The 18,462-nt window shown below is 41.5% G+C and overlaps 1 protein-coding gene and 1 long non-coding RNA gene across 5 annotated transcripts in view; one reads left to right on the top strand and one right to left on the bottom strand.

The window, feature by feature from the left end:
• Positions 1-8,096, top strand: part of RBMS3 (RNA binding motif single stranded interacting protein 3) — a gene marked incomplete at its 3' end in the record, with an annotated part of 470,025 nt that extends 461,929 nt beyond the window's left edge. For 3 of the 4 annotated variants that reach the window (XM_083578126.1, XM_083578127.1, XM_083578125.1), the window contains exons 13-14: positions 1,401-1,528; positions 4,923-8,096. In XM_083578126.1, the coding sequence (XP_083434252.1) occupies positions 1,401-1,528; positions 4,923-4,929 (135 nt within the window). Of the gene's footprint in view, positions 1-1,400; positions 1,533-4,922 lie in introns of those variants that run through there. The other variant, XM_083578124.1, reaches the window with a different exon arrangement.
• On the bottom strand, positions 6,167-13,128 carry LOC310745586. Its single transcript, XR_014540186.1, has 2 exons — positions 8,906-13,128; positions 6,167-8,825 (listed from the first exon to the last, which is right to left on the bottom strand). It is a non-coding gene; the product is annotated as an uncharacterized lncRNA (long non-coding RNA).
• Positions 13,129-18,462: the final 5,334 nt, after the last annotated feature.

Raw genomic sequence — 18,462 nt, 5'->3', positions numbered from 1 at the left:
GCCTTCTGGACAAACAAACAAACAAACAATAAGGAAAAAAGGGGACCCTTGAAGGGAGAAGAAAGGTGGTGTTCACTCTTAAATCCATGTGTTTCTTTTTGGTTCTTCACAGTTTTATCATAGCCTACTTTTCACCCAGTTATATATATATATATATGTGATGGGCACAGCATGGACTCAGTGATGGTGTCTTGAACTATGCCTCGTTTACAGCTGTCACTCCTTGGATAGCTGAAGATGCTTTTCCTCCAAGAAGCCGCATTGGCACGCCTCTGCTATAAATATTTGGGCTCTGCATAAGAGACTTCTTCACCGTGTTGCCTGCAAATAGCCGTTCTCCCCAGTGATCACCTCACAACTGTTTTATCCATTCTTTTGAAAGCTTTGCAGTACAGTGGTTTTTCACTCTCTATCATGTTTTGCTGTCAACTTTAATCCTTACATTCCATTTGAACACTCTTCATAAACCTTTATAAACTAACACCATGGTATATATTTTTGAAAAAAAAAATGATGATAATTCTGAATTTGGAACTCTGAGCATTAATTGGCTACCTCTTCAGCAGAAAAAAATAATCTTAGTCACATAGGATTCAAGAAAGAATGAATTTGAGATTTTTAGAGCTATTGCTACAAGTTATGCATGTGGAAGCGCAATAACAAAGCTATTTTAAATCAGTAATATGCCTTCACCGAATCACAAATTAAACCAGAAATGCTTCTGAGAACTATTTTTTAAATGTTTTCTTTAAATGTTTTTCAAAATAGCAAAAACCTATTCCCGCAAAAAATACTTTCCATCAAATTCTAAAGTATAATGTGCGCAATTTTACAAGCCACAGCAAATCACTTCATAATGTTGTCGTGTTTCATCTTTCCATTACCTATGCAGAAATTACCTTTTAAAAACGATCCAAAAAGCCCTTGCATTGTTGCCCAAAGCATGATACAGAAAGTGCACTTTGTGTGTGTCGCAAACCTGACATGCCTGTCTGGTGGGTCTGGATTCCGATCTCACGGCAACGAAAAAGGGAACACCCTCATTGGGTCAAATATTAAATCGCTCTGAGTGTGATCCAAATCAGACCAGCCATGCGTATGTGACGAAGTAGAATAGCCTGGAGAGTGTGGATTTCAACACTGCATTTGTATGGGAAGAGCTTTCTGCAGGTCTTCAGTGCAAAGCTGCAGTCTTGGCATGCCTCTCTATTAAACGTGTAGCCTTTGTGTCCTACCAGCATGCTGCTTCTGTAATCCCTGACACGCCACAAAATAATGCAATGATGCACCTGGAAAGAAATAATGAAGCTGGTGAGATTATATACCGCCTCTTTTCTCCTGTATGTTGCTGGTATTATTACAGGCAGTAAGATCTCTTGTGCTCCTGTTCATCTCCTCAGGGTGTTGTCGCCGATACCTCTCCACAGACAGTAGCACCTTCATCACAGGAAGCCACTGGTCAGCAACAACAGATGGCTGTGGAAACGTCCAGTGAACATGCACCCACGTATTCCTACCAACAGTCAAAGTAAGTTGACGGCGTTCATCGAATGTGAATCGGGAACACATCACAATTCAGAGAAAACATTTTGAAGTGGCGCCGGTTAATAGGACAAAAACAATTATGCATTGTGTAGGGATGCGGGTGGCGCTGTGGGTTAAACCACAGAGCCTAGGACTTGCCGGTCAGAAGGCCGGTGGTTCGAATCCCCGCGACGGGGTGAGTTCCCGTTGCTCGGTCCCTGCTCCTGCCAACCTAGCAGTTCAAAAGCACGTCAAAGTGCAAGTAGATAAATAGGTACCGCTCTGGTGGGAAGGTAAACGACATTTCCGTGCGCTGCTCTGGTTCGCCAGAAGCGTCTTAGTCATGCTGGCCACATGACCTGGAAGCTGTACGTTGGCCAGTAAAGTGAGATGAGCACCGCAACCCCAGAGTCGGTCACGACTGGACCTAATGGTCAGGGGTTCCTTTACCTTTACCTATGTATGTGTGTGTGAGAGAGAAGGAGGGCCTGTCTTTTATTCCCATTTTACAAACGGAATTGAGAAATATATATTAAGTCTATTGAAACCATACCAACAATGAAATCAGCTCAGTGCCCACCCTTTCATTAAAAGCAGTCAGTTCCCCAAAGCCTCTTTGAACAAGAACATTTTCACGTGCTGGCAGAAGGGCAGCAAAGAGGGAGCCAATCTAGCTTCTCTAGGGAGGGAGTCCCAAAGTCTGGGAGCAGCCACCAGGAAGGCCCTGGTGAAACTCAGAAAAGGACCTCCCCTGAAAATCTCAGAACCTGGGCAGGTTCATATAAGGGAATACAGCCTTTCAGATAGTTTGGACCTAAGCTGTGTAGGGCTTTATAGCGCATAACCAGCACTTTGAATTGTGCCCAGAAACAGATGGGTAGCCAATGGAGCTGCTGCAGCAAGGGAGCTGTCTGCTCCTGGTCGACAATCTGGCTGCGGTTCTTTGAGCCAGTTGAAGTTTCTGAGCACTTTTCAAAGGCAGCCCCGCATAGAACGTGCCACTGTAATCCAAACGGGATGTAACTAAGGTGTGCATCACTGTGGCCAAATCAGACACCTCAAGGAACAGGCTCAACTGTTGCACTAGCTTAAATTGTGCAGATACACTCCTGGCTACTGCAGAGACTTGGGCATCCATGTTCAGGGCTGAGTCCAGGAGCAAGGCCAAAATGCAAACCTGTGTCTTCAGGGGGAGTGTTATCCCATCCAGCACAGGCTGAATCCCTATTCTGCTTTCCAGCTGACCCAAAGCACATCTGTCTTGTCTGGATTAGGTTTCAATTTGTTCCCCCTCATCCAATCCATTACAGATGACAGACACCAGTTTAGAACTGAGGCAGCTTCCTTGGGTTTAGGTGGGAAGGATAAATAGTGCTGACTGATTTAACCTTACTATTATTTCCTCTTTTTTTTAACTCTACACACAGCTTCCTTGTTCTTCTAGAGCAGCTGTTACTTGCCCCATTGTCTGCACACTCAGAGTTGTGTTCTGTCTTCTGTTTTAGAGCAGAGCCACACCGTACATTTAAAGGACATTCAACACACATTAAAAGCACATGGCTTCCCCCAAAGAATCATGGGAACTGTACTTTGTTAAGGGATCTAGGAATTGTAGGAGAAAACTGCAGTTTCACAGATTTTGGACGGAGGCGCCATATCCTTTGAATGTGCTTTGAGTGTGATGTGCAGATCTGCCATTAGTGCATCTTGAGTTGTTTTAAATTTATCAGCGCTCTGTTTTGTAATCCCTTTGAAGCTGCTACGCACAACTGTCCGTGATTGCTGTAGCATACAGTACTGTTGTAGCATTGTGCACAAGCACTTACACACTGTAAGCAACACAATTTTATTAGGAGCAGTATTATGCCACACCCTTATTGCTGAAAATCCTTTGCTGTGTCTGATTTTGAGGCACATGCGTGGTGCTGGCAGCAGACCATACGACACCCCTGGTTTAGCAGCAATGGCAGGAATACTGGAAATCCTGCCAAGTGTGTAAGATCTCACACGGCACTGGGTGAGATCTCGCCCCAAATCAGCACAACGTTGCCTGAAATGGCCTCTGATAGTGGTGGTACTTCTCCACCAGCAGCAGATTTGGCAGGGTGCGTGGCAGTGACAGAGCGGGCAGTCCACGCAAGAGGCAGCAGCAGGTATAGTGGTGGTGGCGGCAGCGACAGCAGGACAAGGCGAAATGGGATAGGGCTCCCCTATCTGGCATAAGACAATAGTTTTAGGTATTCTCTCCACGGTCAGGCACTCTGAGCTAGAAAGAGCTAAGATGATCTTAGAAAGTGCCAGGCAGAGTTCTGGGTTCTCTGTGCAATTATAAAATTCTTCTCTGGGTCAAAGGAAGATGCATGCCATGAAATATATTCTAACAGAAAGGATGAGTGAAGAAATTATTGACAGCAGGGGGTGTTACAGAGAGTGGCAGGTGGGAAGTTCAGCTGAGAAGAGACGTGTCAAGAGAGTTAGAGAGAAATAAGTGACTGAGTTGAGGGAGAGTGAAAATAGAGGCAAAATGCTTTGAAAACTATTCGTTATAATTTATTAAGTGACGACTTGTTCTATACTTGCTGCCTTGCGGGACATTTTCGGGAGGCTAGGGAGTAAGCGCTGCACAAATCCATAGTGGAGACCCTAAGGCAACCTTCCGACAACTCCTGCAGCCAAGCTGGTGCCAAACGCATCGCTCTGCTTTCCTTTGCACCCTATCAGTGAGGCCGAGAGGGGGGTCTTGTTGTCTGGGCAGCCCAGGACCTCCATACACATTGCCCAGGCTTGCACTTCAGAGAGGTCACTTTGGTGCTGCAAAAACAACATAGGAGGCCACAGTTATGAGTTACCAGTCTCTGCAGCCACAGCAGGCGCTGTGATTCTCCTGGGATTTGAATTCACCCCCCCGAGGCTCACTCCATTGTCTCTCAAGACAGATGGATGCCGACAATGACTTGTTTTTGCTGTTATTTTTCAGATCTCTATTACCCCCCCCCCCCACTTTTAAATCCATTTATGATATTTGGGATTCTAGGTTAGCAGATCTCACCCACTGTCCTGCTTTTGAATTAGCCAGGTAAATAAATGCAAGGTGTGCCTTACTCCTGTCTGCAAATCAGTAGCTGTTGGCAGCAGGTTATTTTGGGGAGTGTTAAGGGAAAGTCTGATTGGACCAACCAGGTGATCTCTAGGGCCCAGGGCATTTCAAGAATTTTACAGACACGCTTATTATAATCCTTTGGTCTCAGTGTATTTTTTAAAAGCATTTTGCATTTTCTGCATTCTCCCTATGCTAAGTAAGTTCAGCTTGGTTATAGCCAAGAGATGGGGATTTTTTTAAAGTAGGTGGGCAGGATTATTTTGATTTAATGATTACTTTAATTCAATTGTTTTTGCAGACAATAAACAGGACTGAAAAATGTCGGTCTGAAAAGTTTGCCTTGAATGGAGAAACTTCACCGAACAAGAAGTTGGCATCCAGTTTGCACAGGCATCAACAGAGTTTTCTTTTAATTTTCTACCTTACCCAACGAAAACAAAACAGTGTTTCTATGTGCTGTGCAGATTGTTCAGTCATGTAGTCTGATAGTTTTATTTTTGCTATTTTTTTATTAAAGAAAAAAAAACCCACGGCAAAACACTGGGTTGGTCTTTTATCTGGATGAACATTTGAAATTCAGAATTTACTTGGAAGTGTAGATAGATTTGTTTTTGTTTTCCAAAAACACACAAAAACAGAGAACTGATGATGTCAAGAGGGAGCAAGCTGAGATGAAAACTAATGGTCTTCCTCAAGAATCCAGCTACTCTTTCCCCTTTCTCCGTGAAATCCAGTGTGTCTTTTATTTTGGGTTCATTTTTCTTTCTTTGTTTTTTTTTTTTAGAAATGTTTAGGTAAGGTTTATCTTGAATCTTAATTGCCTTAATTTTAAGGACGTCAAAGGCTCTCAAGGCAAGCTGTCAACGTCTCGGTAGAAGAAAGGAAAATGGATTCAAACGTCCACGGCATCAACTGGTGAAGTTCAACAGACTGAATTTTTAGGATGAACAAAAAATATATATAAAAGCTGTACAGTTTAGCAGAAAACGATCTTTTTCTTCTTTCGAAGAAAACTTGTTGATAAAGGAACTGTGGAGACTTCGAGAATTGAAAAACATGCAGACTTTTATGAACTTTCTTAGTGTTGACAGAGAAGAATCTAGAAAGCTAAAGTGTTTTACAATAAAATTATTGAACTATGGGGGGGAATCAACTTGCATTTTAAGGAATGCAGGTTTTTTTCTTGCAGAATGGAGATTTTTTTTTTAATTTACAAAGTGTGATCGCTGGCAAAAGCATTAGTGCTTTTTATCTGCAGTCTTTTTTATGAGCTTTAAAAAGTTTTTAGTCTGCTTAGCTTGTCACATTGCAAACACCTAGCTTAAAAGCATTGGGCGGGGGGGGAACTTAAGTAGATAGGAGCTTATGGTCAAAAAAGTGCAAAAAAAAAGCAATAGCTAGAAGAAATTGTTGACAATTTCTGTAGTCTTTCCTAGTTGTGATCAAATGCAGCCTATGGATGGCCTATTTTATACCAAAGATGAAATGACAACCTACCGCAGTCCAGAAGATAGAGTCGTCCCCCCCCCCCTTATTTCTTCATTTTTTTAAAAAAAATATATCTTTATTTGACCTACATGGCCGGACCAGTTTCTTAACTTTGTGTTTGTTTAAACTACCTTCCACTGGTGTTGTACATTCTATATGCTTAGGCTTCTAATGGAAAGTTCTGAGTAGTTGGTACTTAGCAATGCTTAGCAGAATTTCACAGCATGAGAAAGGTATCAGTCGCCAGCTGTTCTTACCCAGGTGCATTTGAACTTTGCTGAGCTTTTCCATTGCGTTGTCCGATTTCTTTTGTACTGAACCTACGGTCTTCCTTCTTCTCAGCATCTCACAGGTTCGTTTCCTCCTCCTCTTCCTCCTCCCTGGGTCATCTTCCAGTGCTCAGAACCAGCCATCTCCATTTTGCATTTTGGTGGTCTGTTCAAGTCACTTAGGAGATGATTCTAAAAAGTAGACGATTGGTGTTTTCGTCTTAACTCTCCCCTGCAAGAAGAAAGATTAAAATGGTTAGTTCTCTCATGCTAGCATGAAGCTAACAACCACTTTGTACTAACTGGCTTTCTGTTGTCTTAATATGTTTGCTGACAATCACTAATTAGTTTGATTAGGCAAAAGACAATAGCAAGTACGTTGAATTGGCAAAGAAACCCTATTTTTAAATGATAAAAGAGTTTATGGAGTCTATATATTGGAGGGGCTAAGAGAATTATCTTTCCCCCACCCAAAAAAGGGAAGGGTGTCATGCAGTGAGAATTTTAAGACTGGCAGTGAAGAAGGCGCCTTCAAATTTTACCAGTTCCCTATAAGTGTATGTGGAAAGTTTTAAAAGTATGCATTCCATTCATTTCCAACTTCCTTGTTCTCTAGTAAGTTTCAACAAGCGGCACAATCCACTGGGAATCTCTGCTGTGTAAACACGGTTTAAAAACGAAGGGGAGTTAAGCATAACGTAAGCCTGAGCATTCCCATAGAGGTTGGACAGGTTCCTGGAGATTACTGCTCCAATATTGTCACCACGCTTGATGAATGAGGCACCAAAGTAGAAGATTTCTGTTCTCTGTAGCAGGCAAAAAGATCTAGCGAAGGAAGCACTTAAACAAAGCCCAAATGATTGAAATGGCCTCCAGTGGCAGCAGCGGTGGGGTGGCTGTTAAATGATGATGGGTTCACCCCAATGACAGTGGTGTATTCAAAACAGGGTAACCATACTGAAAAGTGACAATAATATATTATATATATATAAATGCTAAAACAGGTTTCCTTTCAGTCGACCAGGTTCAATGGCCCCAGTTGTGATGTTAAGGATGCAACCTATGAAACACACAAGCCTCAGCGATAGAATAGGAAGTTTGTGGGAGGAATGTCCACGGAGTCCATGGTTACTTTAAATGACTTTTTAAAGAATCAAGTATTTTTTTAAGAATGCTAAAAAGTGTTTCCTTATTTTTAATGTAAGTATCTCTTGTTTGGTGGGGATAGGATTGGGTTACCCAAACAAATGGCTGCTAAATATGCAACGTTCAATATGAAAAACTTAAAAATTAAAAACAGTGAAACCATCTAGCCAACCGTTATAGACAAGGGGGCCTGGCTATGTAAGATTCTAAAAGTACATGTAGTTTTCCAGTTACTACATAGGGACTATTCTGACTCAAAGGACCACAGCGCTGGGGTCATGGGAAGAGTTTCCATGTTATGTAAAGATCTCTAGCTTCTTCCTTTCTTTCACATGCTTTGCCACTGCTGTTTACTTCCTGTGATCATCACTTGATTATTTTCTCTTTTTTTCCTTTGGAAAGCGTGTGCCTGTTGGATGGGACATGGGAAAAATAATCAAGCCAGCCTTATTTTTCTTCCTTTTAATGCTGTATCTTTTTTCCTGTATGTATAAAATAGAGATTATTCTTCTGTGGCACAATTTTGTTGAATATGAAAGAAGCACGCGTTATTGTTTTGTTCTTTTTTTTTTTAAAAAAATGTTCCTGTACAAATTCTAGTTTGGTGCAAAGAAAAGTCTCATTGCTGTTGACAGTGAGGCTGCAAGGTAGCTACCGTGTGGCTGATGGGATATGCTGAAGTACCTTCCCGATTCTTCTGTTCAGAAATCTGTTGCTTTATTTATACATTCTCATTTTGTTTGACTTGGTTCAGCAAATACGGTTAAATCACGGAAGATTAAGTTGCCAGTGGGGCGGCGGCAGCAGCAAATAGTCCATATCATCACTTCAGGTGTTTTTAAAAAAGCTGTTTCGATTGTTTAATTTCCTTTAGACATCCTACTTCTTTGTTGTTTGGCAAAAGGAAAAGAAAGAACTATCCGTTCCTATAAATCACCTGACATTGATAGATCCACTTTGATAAACTGATCAGCTAACAGCCTGGAAGTAAATCCATAATATGTTCGGGGCTGCACTGGCATAAATGGCCACTGAACACCCCCCTCAAAAAAAAAACCCAAGGGTGAGCCTTGATTCTAAATTTAGTTTTATTAACAATTTGATTTCCTTCACATTTATGAGTCTTCCTGCTTGGTCTGGGGGTGGGTTCAAGATCTTTGTCCAGTTGCTGCAAGATGGTAGGAACTTAACATTTTGACCTTGCGCAGACCCGACTGCGCAAAGTAATATAAACGGCAAGTTGGAAAACAAGATTCTTCTTCCTCTAGTGAACATTTCCATGCATAGTCTTTATCCAACTCCAACCTAAGATTTAAATGATCCAGAATTTCCTTTTTAAAAAAAATATTGTTATTGCTCCCCCCCGAAGTTAACCAACCTCTCCCTTGGTAACTAAAATAAAATCCAGAATTTCCATGGACGACGAGATGGTGCTTGAATATTTACATTTTGGCCTAGATAGGTCCAAGTTCAAAAATCCTTAGAATTATGTTATCTGCTTTGCACAACCACAGAAGTTTTATTTCCCCCAAAAACTAGGTTCCAGATTTCAAAGCCGTTTTCAGTACAACATGGTGTGGCTGCTGTTAGAAGAGATCTGAGTCTTGCTGGACATGTAAGCTATCTGATGCCCCTCAAAGGTTCTTGCAAGTTTGCAACCTCAATATACATAGACTTTGCATTTCAGAATGTCCGCAAGGTCTACCCAGACAGTAATGATTTTTATGTGCTCAGTGTTAAAGTTCTTTGTGAGTATCAGTGACTGTTTCTTGCAGGGATATCTAACCCCTTGATATCCTATAGCGAGAAGGAATTGCGAAACTTTCGCTATTGATTAAATCATTGCACTGAGCATTCCCTTACTGCTACAGAATATTGGCAATGTTTACGTAAGGATTCTCGATTTCTCAGAATGAGAGTTGAAGTGAAGGGATGGAGCTGAAACCCGCTTATCTATACTTCGCTCCAGTAATAGGGATGTGGGTGGCGCTGTGGTCTAAACCACTGAGCCTCTTGGGCTTGCCGATCAGAAGGTTGGTGGTTTGAATCCCCGCAATGGAGTGAGCTCCTGTTACTCTGTCTCAGCTTCTGCCAACCTAGCAGTTCGAAAGCACACCAGTGCAAGTAGATAAATAGGTACCACTGCGGCGGGAAGGTAAACGCCGTTTCCATGCGCTCTGGTTTCCATCACAGTGCCCCATTGCACCAGAAGCGGTTTAGTCCTGTTGGCCACATGACCCGGAAAGCTGTCTGTGGACAAAACCAGCTCCCTCGGCCCTGAAGCAAGATGAGCGCCTCAACCCTATAGTCACCTTTGATGGGACTTAACCGTCCAGGGGTCCTTTACCTTTACCTTTTTACCTTGCTCCAGTAATGTATTTTGAAGGAAAACAAGTTTCTTTGCGGATCCCTTCTTTGAGCACCCACCATCACTTGCATTGTCACCTGCACAGACGGGCACTTACACAGACACAAGGAAGTCCCCATAACTTCATCTTCTTCCTTATCTAATAATCCTGCACCTTAAATGTACAGATTAGGTCACCAATCAAAAGCAATGCAGAAGGAGCCCCTCAAAGGCCAATATCAGCATCAGCTGGGTGGATGATGGGATGTTGGCATGCAAACAACTCGATTAGGGTTATCCAGTTGTGATTCCATCTTCCACATGTTGCCAAGGCAACACAGAATTGCTGAGAAGCAGTTTTTGGATGACTAACCACACAACTGTGACGACATCTGAACTGGGCCTTAAAAGATAGACTTCGATCTTGATGTTATCTTGCAACAAATGGTTTGAAGGATTCTATGGCTTTTTCAGCAGTTCCAGACCTCCGCTCAGCAAAAGTATTTTGATCTGAGCTGATTTCCTGCCAATTCATTTGAATCCAAGTATTTGATTTTGGTGACTAGTTACGGAGCAAAGGGTAAGATTTTAAAATGCTGGAAAAGAGACTTTTTAAAATTACGCAGTTGTCTTATAAGATTCTATTTTTTGAAGGCCCCCTGGTAGCAGCCAAGGATTTTGGATTCCTCTGTCAGTGAACCCTGAAAGTGTTCCTGGTTGTGGGTTCATAGCTGCATGGCTTGCCAAGAAGCTTAAAGTGTCTCACTGCAGTAGTTCAAAGCAGAACTTTAGAGATATTTTGAAGTAATTCCATTGTGTTCTGCAATATTGGTGTTCACATCTGAGGAAGAAAAGTGGTGAACAGGCAAACAAGGGATTTTGCAGTGAGCCTAAGCATTAAAAATGCATTTTACGTTATCAAAAATAAGAAGGAAGGATATTATTTATGTATGTGTGGCGACCAAACTCAGCAGATTTGAGAATGCCTGCAGTGTAATAAAAGTTTATTTTTAATATGTCACAGTATTTTGATCTAAATTATGTTGTCTATGGTATTAAAGAAATGATGTGAAATATGTAGAAAGTTGCCTTGGTTCATGATTTTAAGCCTGAAGGTGGCTTATCAGCCACCATCCCTATCATTTTAATGCTGAGACTGACATGAGTGAAACAGGTTTAAGTATAGTCTCCGGGACTATTACCTGTATAGTAAAAGTCATGTGAAAAGTGTGATTATGGGCTTAACATAATGAATCAATCCACATGGTGATGAGACCAAATATGGAATTTGAAGATAGTTGTGTTTGAGTCATACATGGCCAACATTTCATTTCAAGGTTTTATTTAACATGAAATTGGTTCTGATGTACAAAGGTATAAAGGATTTTCAAGTCCTCAGCGTTAGACCAAGGGTATTCTAGCGGTGTGATGACATTGCAAAGGGGAAAAAAGCACGCTGCATGTTTCAGAGAACCTCTCCTTTTTTAAAAAAAACGCTATCTTGTTCCTCTACAGCGGTGGGTGAGTTACTTCATTTTGAATAAAGCATAAACATAATCATGCATGTAAGCACCCATGTGCGTACTTGGCAAGGAAGGTCAGTGACTGATCAGATCTTTCTAGTCCTTGTTGAGCAGTTTCAGGAATCATGAAACATCAGAAGAAAGGTTATTTCTCTTAGGAGGGGAAAAAAACCTTTCTTCTACTGTCATATCACCTAAAGTGGATTCCAATCTCAAATTCCTCTTCATACCTCAGACTACAGAAAAGAAACAGTATTTTCACTTTTACTGACATGTTCTTTGTTAAAAAAAAAAAAAATGGAAATGTTTGACAAATGCTGTAAAGTGAATGTCGGGTTTGCTTCTGTGGGGATTAAAATTCTTGTGTTTACATAAATGGGTTTATATTTTGACAGCTATTACACTTGAGGTTCTTCCATCCTAATAACTGTTTGTTAGGAGCTGTGAATGATCTGCTATTAGTCCCGAATTATTACTACATTCTGATGCTGAAAGATTTTTTTACTGAAAACAAAATCTGGGGGAGGGAAGGGTTTTGTTCTAGATTATAATTGTGTTTTCTAACTTGATTTTGTTTTGTTTTTGATTTTTACTTTGGAAAGAAGTTTTGTGCATCTAAAAGGTTTGGGTCAATAGGTTTTTAAAAGCTGAAAAATTGCATGGGCCAGTTCATCAAACTTGGTTGAATTGGTTGAAACATGTAGGTTGACTGTTCATGCTGTGCCTTTGCAGTTGGGGAAATAGAAATTTTAGTGCTTCACTGTGAAGTTATAAAGTATATGAGGTGCTGCCCTTAGATGTTTTTACATCTGAAAAGTCAAAATGACCCCTTTGATATCCTAATTGATACCCTGGTTGAATATTGAAATGAAGGGAGAGGTATGCCACACTGATTGTATCTCCTTGTGGCAAGCAAATCAAATGTCCCAATCACAAGCAGAAAGCCAATTAATACAAGCTGAAATAAAAAAATATCACCATGTGTTGGGTTGTTGTATCCAACCTTCTTTCATCCCTAACCTGACCAACAATCTTTACAAGAAGCACTCAGGTGAATATTTGGACAAAGACACATCATGGGCCTAGTCTATCTACAGTGCAAAAAAAATAATAATGTTTTGTTCATTGGTCTTACAAAAACACAATGCTACTAATTGGAGATTGCAAATTTTAGATTGGCAAAACTAGGCTGGCCTAAATGGTCATGCTAAGAACAAGCTCTTCTTCCCCTCATTGATATACACCTCAAGGAAGTAAGTTTCTTGTAATAAAACCGGAAGTGTCAATATTTCATACAGCAAACTTTAAACTGTTCCCCGCCCCCCTCTGTTTCAAATGAAAAGGCTCCCGTCTGGTTAAAATGAAATCGAATCAAGGAACCAGGGCTGTGAAACAAGATTAAATTCCTACCCAGTAAATGGAAAACACCCTTTTTTTCAGGCCTCCCAGTTCCCAAAGCGCAGCCCAAAAGAACTCTGAAAGGAATTAAGATAACAATTCTGACTTGTAAGGGCATCTTTGTGCTAATGTTTCAAAATGTCATGAAAAGTTCTGTATTGCTGAGGAGAGGGTTTCCCCCTCATTCTTTTTTTTAATTATTTCTGTTTGTACCACAATCCTAATAGCTGCCATTTTCCCACTCCTGGGGCTTTCTGTAGATCAGTGGATGTTAGGTTTAAACCTCTCTTTTCTTTGATGAAGCTTTCAATAAAAAAACAAAACTAAAGAAAAGCACTGAGTCTTGTGTTTTCTTGAGGCTGGCATGGATCAAACTGAAGGACGGCACAGTGTCCAGCACTAACGGGTCAGAGTGAGACCTCTGAAATCCTCCTGAGAAATAAAGACTGTCACAACATCTGGACTGAGATAATCTCAGAGTTTGGAAGGAGGAAAGTGTATTCTGTGGATAATTGCACTATTATAACATAGCTCAAAAGACCCTGAAATACACAGAAATTATAATAATCTGGGTGTAATTTTTAAATAGGAACTGCAAGCTCCAACTGAATTGAAGAACAGTCCTATAGTTGTGAGGAAAGAATCCATAGCCGAGGAATTGCACATCCTGATATGTTCTCTGGCCACAATCTTCTATCTGGTGCAGACTTCCCTAAAAGGCTCTGTTTCTGACTACAGCACCACAGAGACCTCCAGGGATAGACTTCTCTCTTAGTCAGTGAAGAGGGAGGTCCACAGCACCCAGTCACCCTCCTAGAGGGCACAGAACTGCTCTTTTAATTGGCAGACTAATAAATCAAAGTTTTGGTTATGTCAAGTTTGCTTGGAAGTAAATCAGTAAAGGAAAGCAACCTAAATCACATTAAAATTTGCCCAGGCTCTACAATTATTCCGTGGCGCTGAGACTTAAGTTGGCTATGCAGATTCTCCCATCTTTTTGTGCATTCGCGGTTTGCGAAAGCTGTTGTTCACCCCATTTGAAAGTTCAGCATTTATCCTTTTGCTAGACCTAGGGCAAGTCATAGAATGAAAGGCTGACTTTTCCATATATTTCTAGTGCAGAAGTTTAAAATTATTTAATTATATATTATCTTAACATTGATGGACATCTTCCCTCTTTATATTTGTGCGTTAACTTTTTTGTCCCTCGGTCTACCCCCAAGGACACGCTTTTTCGTTTATACTTAACCACAGGCAATGGGGGGCTACAATGGGGGGGACGGACGCAAGGCAAACATGAGCAGAGACGTGGATGTCACACTTACCTTTGAAGAGTAGGCTGCATTCCAGAGGTTTCTCAGCACACACACACACCTCCACCCTTCGTCCAAGGAAGCAAGAGGCATTCATTACTTCAGTTCAAGGATGATCTTCAGCCAGGCAAAACAATTCCCGGATGATGAGGGGCCATGGTCTGGGACTCAGCCACACAGCTGCAAATTAAACATTTAAAATGTGTTATAAACTGCAATATACAAATGTGACACTAGATGGTGAAAGTGAGCTATGCAAATTTCAATGTATTTTTTCAAAACGTTTTAAAATACAGCATTTTCACATTTTTATTTTTATTTTTTTAATATGTGTATAGATTCCACCCTGGTGTAATCTTGAAGGCTAGACGGAAAGAACGGGAAAAGGCACTTAGCTTGAGGTTCCTCACCGCAGCTCTATATCACCCCATTATTCCTTTCTTAATGTAAATGGAAGATTTAGAATCGTAGAATTGTAGAGCTGGAAGTCCGACCCCCTGCTGTCAGTGGCGTGCAGTGAAAATTTTCAAAGGGGAACAGTTAGGGCCAGAGGCTCTAGCTTGCGAGGGGCATGGGGGGTCAATGTCATGAGTGGAATTTGACATCGCGCATGTGAGCATTGCACCTCGCACCCCTAAGCCAGGCAGAAGCTTCCCAGCTTTGTGAAGGAGGTGCCAGGGCTCTGACAGGATGCTGAAGCCCTCCTGCCGCCTTCCAAAAGCCAGATGGGCTTTGGGAAGATGGCAGGATGGATCTTGGACCCATCAGAGCCTCTCACCTTCCTCCCTAAGCCGGGCAGAAGCTTTCCGGGCTTTGAGAAGGAAGCACCAGGGGAACATTAAGGGGACCAGCCTAGTCCCCTTAATCCAATGACCACACGCCACTGCCTATAATGTTTAGGGAAGCTTTTAATGTTTAATAGGTTATTGTATTTTAGTGCTTTGTTGGAAGCCGCCCTGAGTGGATGGGGAAACCCAGCCAGATGGGCGGGGTATAAATAAATTATTTATTATTATTATTATTATTATTATTATTATTATTATTATTTCATGCAGGAATCTTTTTGCCCAATGTGGGTTCAAGCCCATGACTCTGAGATTAAGAGTCTCGCGCTCTAGCGACAATAAAACAGATTGTGTATACCATTACACACAAACCCAAGCGAAACAACATTGCTTTTTTTCCTGAGGGGTACTCAAGAGTACGCAGTACTGACACCTTTTCCCCCTTGAAGAAAAGCACTCAGTAACAGTGAAAATCGATTTCCTGCTGTGCTACTTTGACATGAACTCCATAAAAAAACAGCCCGATTCTTTTCCAAACGTATCTTCATTATGTACTTCTTGTTTCACTCCTTATGCCAACGCTAGCTTGCTTAAGGGAGTGGTATCTCACTTTTTTACATAGCATTTTCTCTATTTCCCCCTCTTCATAGCTATTTGGTAATTAAAACAAAAATGTAGATAACTCTCCAAGTGGAAGGAATATGCTGCTTTGGACGATAAGACAAAAACAAAGTTGAACTTCTGCTTTCCTTCCCAGTAACTTTGAGAATTCCCAACAGCACACAAACTTATTCCTAACTAGCTCTCTTAGCTGTTTGACCTTTCATTTGAACTGCCCATTCTCCAGATACCCACAAGGAGCGACCACCTCCTCTTTCCTTTCAATATAGTTTCTTTTCCTCAACTTAAAATTGTCTGTTCTTATGCTGTGCTTATGCTGCATACACACCCGTTAAGTGCTTTGATTTATTTTTATATACATTAAACGGTTATACTGTTTCTGGGGATGCTTGAGCCATAGTGTTTGTCTTTTTAGAGTTACGGATATGGACGGAACTGAAATTTAGCTGGGCCTCAAGGGAGCTGCAGGCAAATGTTACAGCACTGCCTTTGGTTTTTAGCTACAGGAATGAAAGTTTCCTCTTATCAGGGTCACATGGCTACATGCAAGTGGGGATCTGGTTTAATATAAATTTTGCATGCTTATAAAGCCCACCAGCATTCTGAACAAGTGACCCCCTAACTCCCTGCTTCTACCCACTCATGTTAGCACGGACAGGGCTGAGCGATATTTGGTTTTCAACATTGTGATATAATATCACCCATTAAATATTGTGATATACTGATATATCACAATGCCTAAAATAAGGATGGAGCTATGTAGAGGCATTGGCTGGCTTCACAGTTATCCTCACATCATCTTTTTAGCATAGCACACACACACACACACACACACACACACACACATATGAGCTGGGCAATGTTTTGATACGTTGTCAAAAATCAGTTTGATTTCATAATATTCAACATGACAATATATCGCGAATCATGATGTGTGTGTGAGTGTGTGTGCTATGTAAAAAATTGTAATGTGGGGGGGGGGGTGAAGCCAACCATTGCTTCTCTCCTGATTCCTTCCATCCCTGTTGCTCTGTATCGTAAAATAACAGTTGCAACAACATGTTAAAGGTAAGTAAAAATTTTTTTATCAGTTTTAGGCCCCTAAGTAGCAGTTGCCAGGACATTATCCCATTAGCCTCTACATAGTAACAACCTTATTTCAGACATCACAATGTTTAGTTGGTTATATATCACAATGTTGAAAGCCAGACATCACTCAACCCTAACACACATCACGATCTGTGATGTATTGCCAGGTCAAAAATTATGAAAGCAATATGGACTTCAAACCAGTTTTGGACAATATACTGCCCAGCCCGACCCTCTTCTGCCCTCCCTGACACCTGGGAAGCTTCCTCAGTAGAATTCTAACTTCCAAGGGCCAGGGAGGGAGAAGGAGGATGTCTTCTGCATCCCTCCTTGCAGCTATCTCCATTTCTGCTGAAGCAGTGGCACTGCAGCCAGGTCAGATGGAGAACTCATGAGGCATCGCAGAAGATCCAAACTCTCTCTTGCTCCCCATGATATGTCATCAGAAGCACAACGGAGTCTAATTTGGGTTCAAGATTAACCAAGCCCAAGTCCAAATCCAATCCAGGAAGGGGGAAGGTTTTGCCCAGCACTACAACATATTATTATGGGGTGTGTCACAGAATCAGGACCTTGAATCCTTATCTGAGACACTGGATTTCCTGAATACATCTGGCAAAGAGATTAAAATGGTCTGGTCTGGGGAGATTATAGCTATAGCCTGACCCACCTCTGATGAGAGCTTAACCTTTCTCTAATAGAGTCATATGGGGAACATTTGGCTTCCCAGATGTTGCTAGACTACAGCTAGCTCTATCCCTGCCCACTGGCCATTCTTGCTGGGGCCGATGGGAGGTTCACGAACATCTGGAAAGCCAAAGGCTGCCCACAGCTGATGGAGAACTTGCTGCGACCATCAGCCTAGCGATATCACTTGATTATAAAAGGTGCAGCAAGGTCACTGTTCTTCCCCTCTTCCAAGGCTTCCAATACCATTGAACAATATCCGTGTTGGGTAGAAATTTGTCAGTCTAGCTCCACCCAATCGCAGCATCTTCGAAACTCTCTGCTAGTATGGGCAAGCCCTGCAAGGTCGAGAGAACAAAGGACTACTCTGTGATTCTTTCCATGACACTAGACCCTTTTGACTGAATTGCTGGAAGTGCCCAATGCAGGTCCAAAAATGCTTTGCTAGATATTTAGGGATTTGAACCGCTAGCTAGCCAAATAGTTACTTTTGGATAATATTTAAGGATATGTGTTTGTTAGTGTAGAGTGCCTTTGTGAAATGATGTCTAGGGAGATATAGCAGATTGCAACACAGCCTTATCTTTTAGCCTTGCTCTGCCAGAAATCACAGAATGAGCTAGCCAGCTTCCCTAAGGTACTTTCTGGATCCCAGGAGTTAAGGGCTACATCCAAAATAATACTATCATTTGGAAGCTTGTACATATTATATAACTACAGCAGGGGTCGATTTCTCAGTCCCATATCTGGTCTCATGAAATGCTTCATCTGCATGTTACAAATTGGCACTTTTGCAGTTTTATAATATGTTTGTAAATTTGGAGAAGTGTGAAATTATGTTCCAATTTACACATCTGCCTAGAGGAGATGTGAATTGGGCTGGGTCACACTGGAATTTACGTACCGTATTTTTCGCTCTATAAGACGCACCAGACCACAAGACGCACCTAGTTTTTGGAGGAGGAAAACAAGAAAAAAAATATTCTGAGTCTCAGAAGCCAGAACAGCAAGAGGGATCACTGCGCAGCGAAAGCAGCAATCCCTCTTGCTCTTCTGGCTTCTGTGATAGCTGCGCAGACTGCATTCGCTCCATAAGACGCACACACATTTCCCCTTACTTTTTAGGAGGGAAAAAGTGAGTCTTATAGAGCAAAAAATACGGTAAATTTCTC

This window comes from Podarcis filfolensis (assembly GCF_964270895.1).
Source record: "Podarcis filfolensis genome assembly, chromosome: 12".
In the NCBI taxonomy this organism is placed as follows: domain Eukaryota; kingdom Metazoa; phylum Chordata; class Lepidosauria; order Squamata; family Lacertidae; genus Podarcis; species Podarcis filfolensis.
Note: the sequence above shows the minus strand (reverse complement) of the source record. Positions and strands in the feature narration are given on the sequence as shown.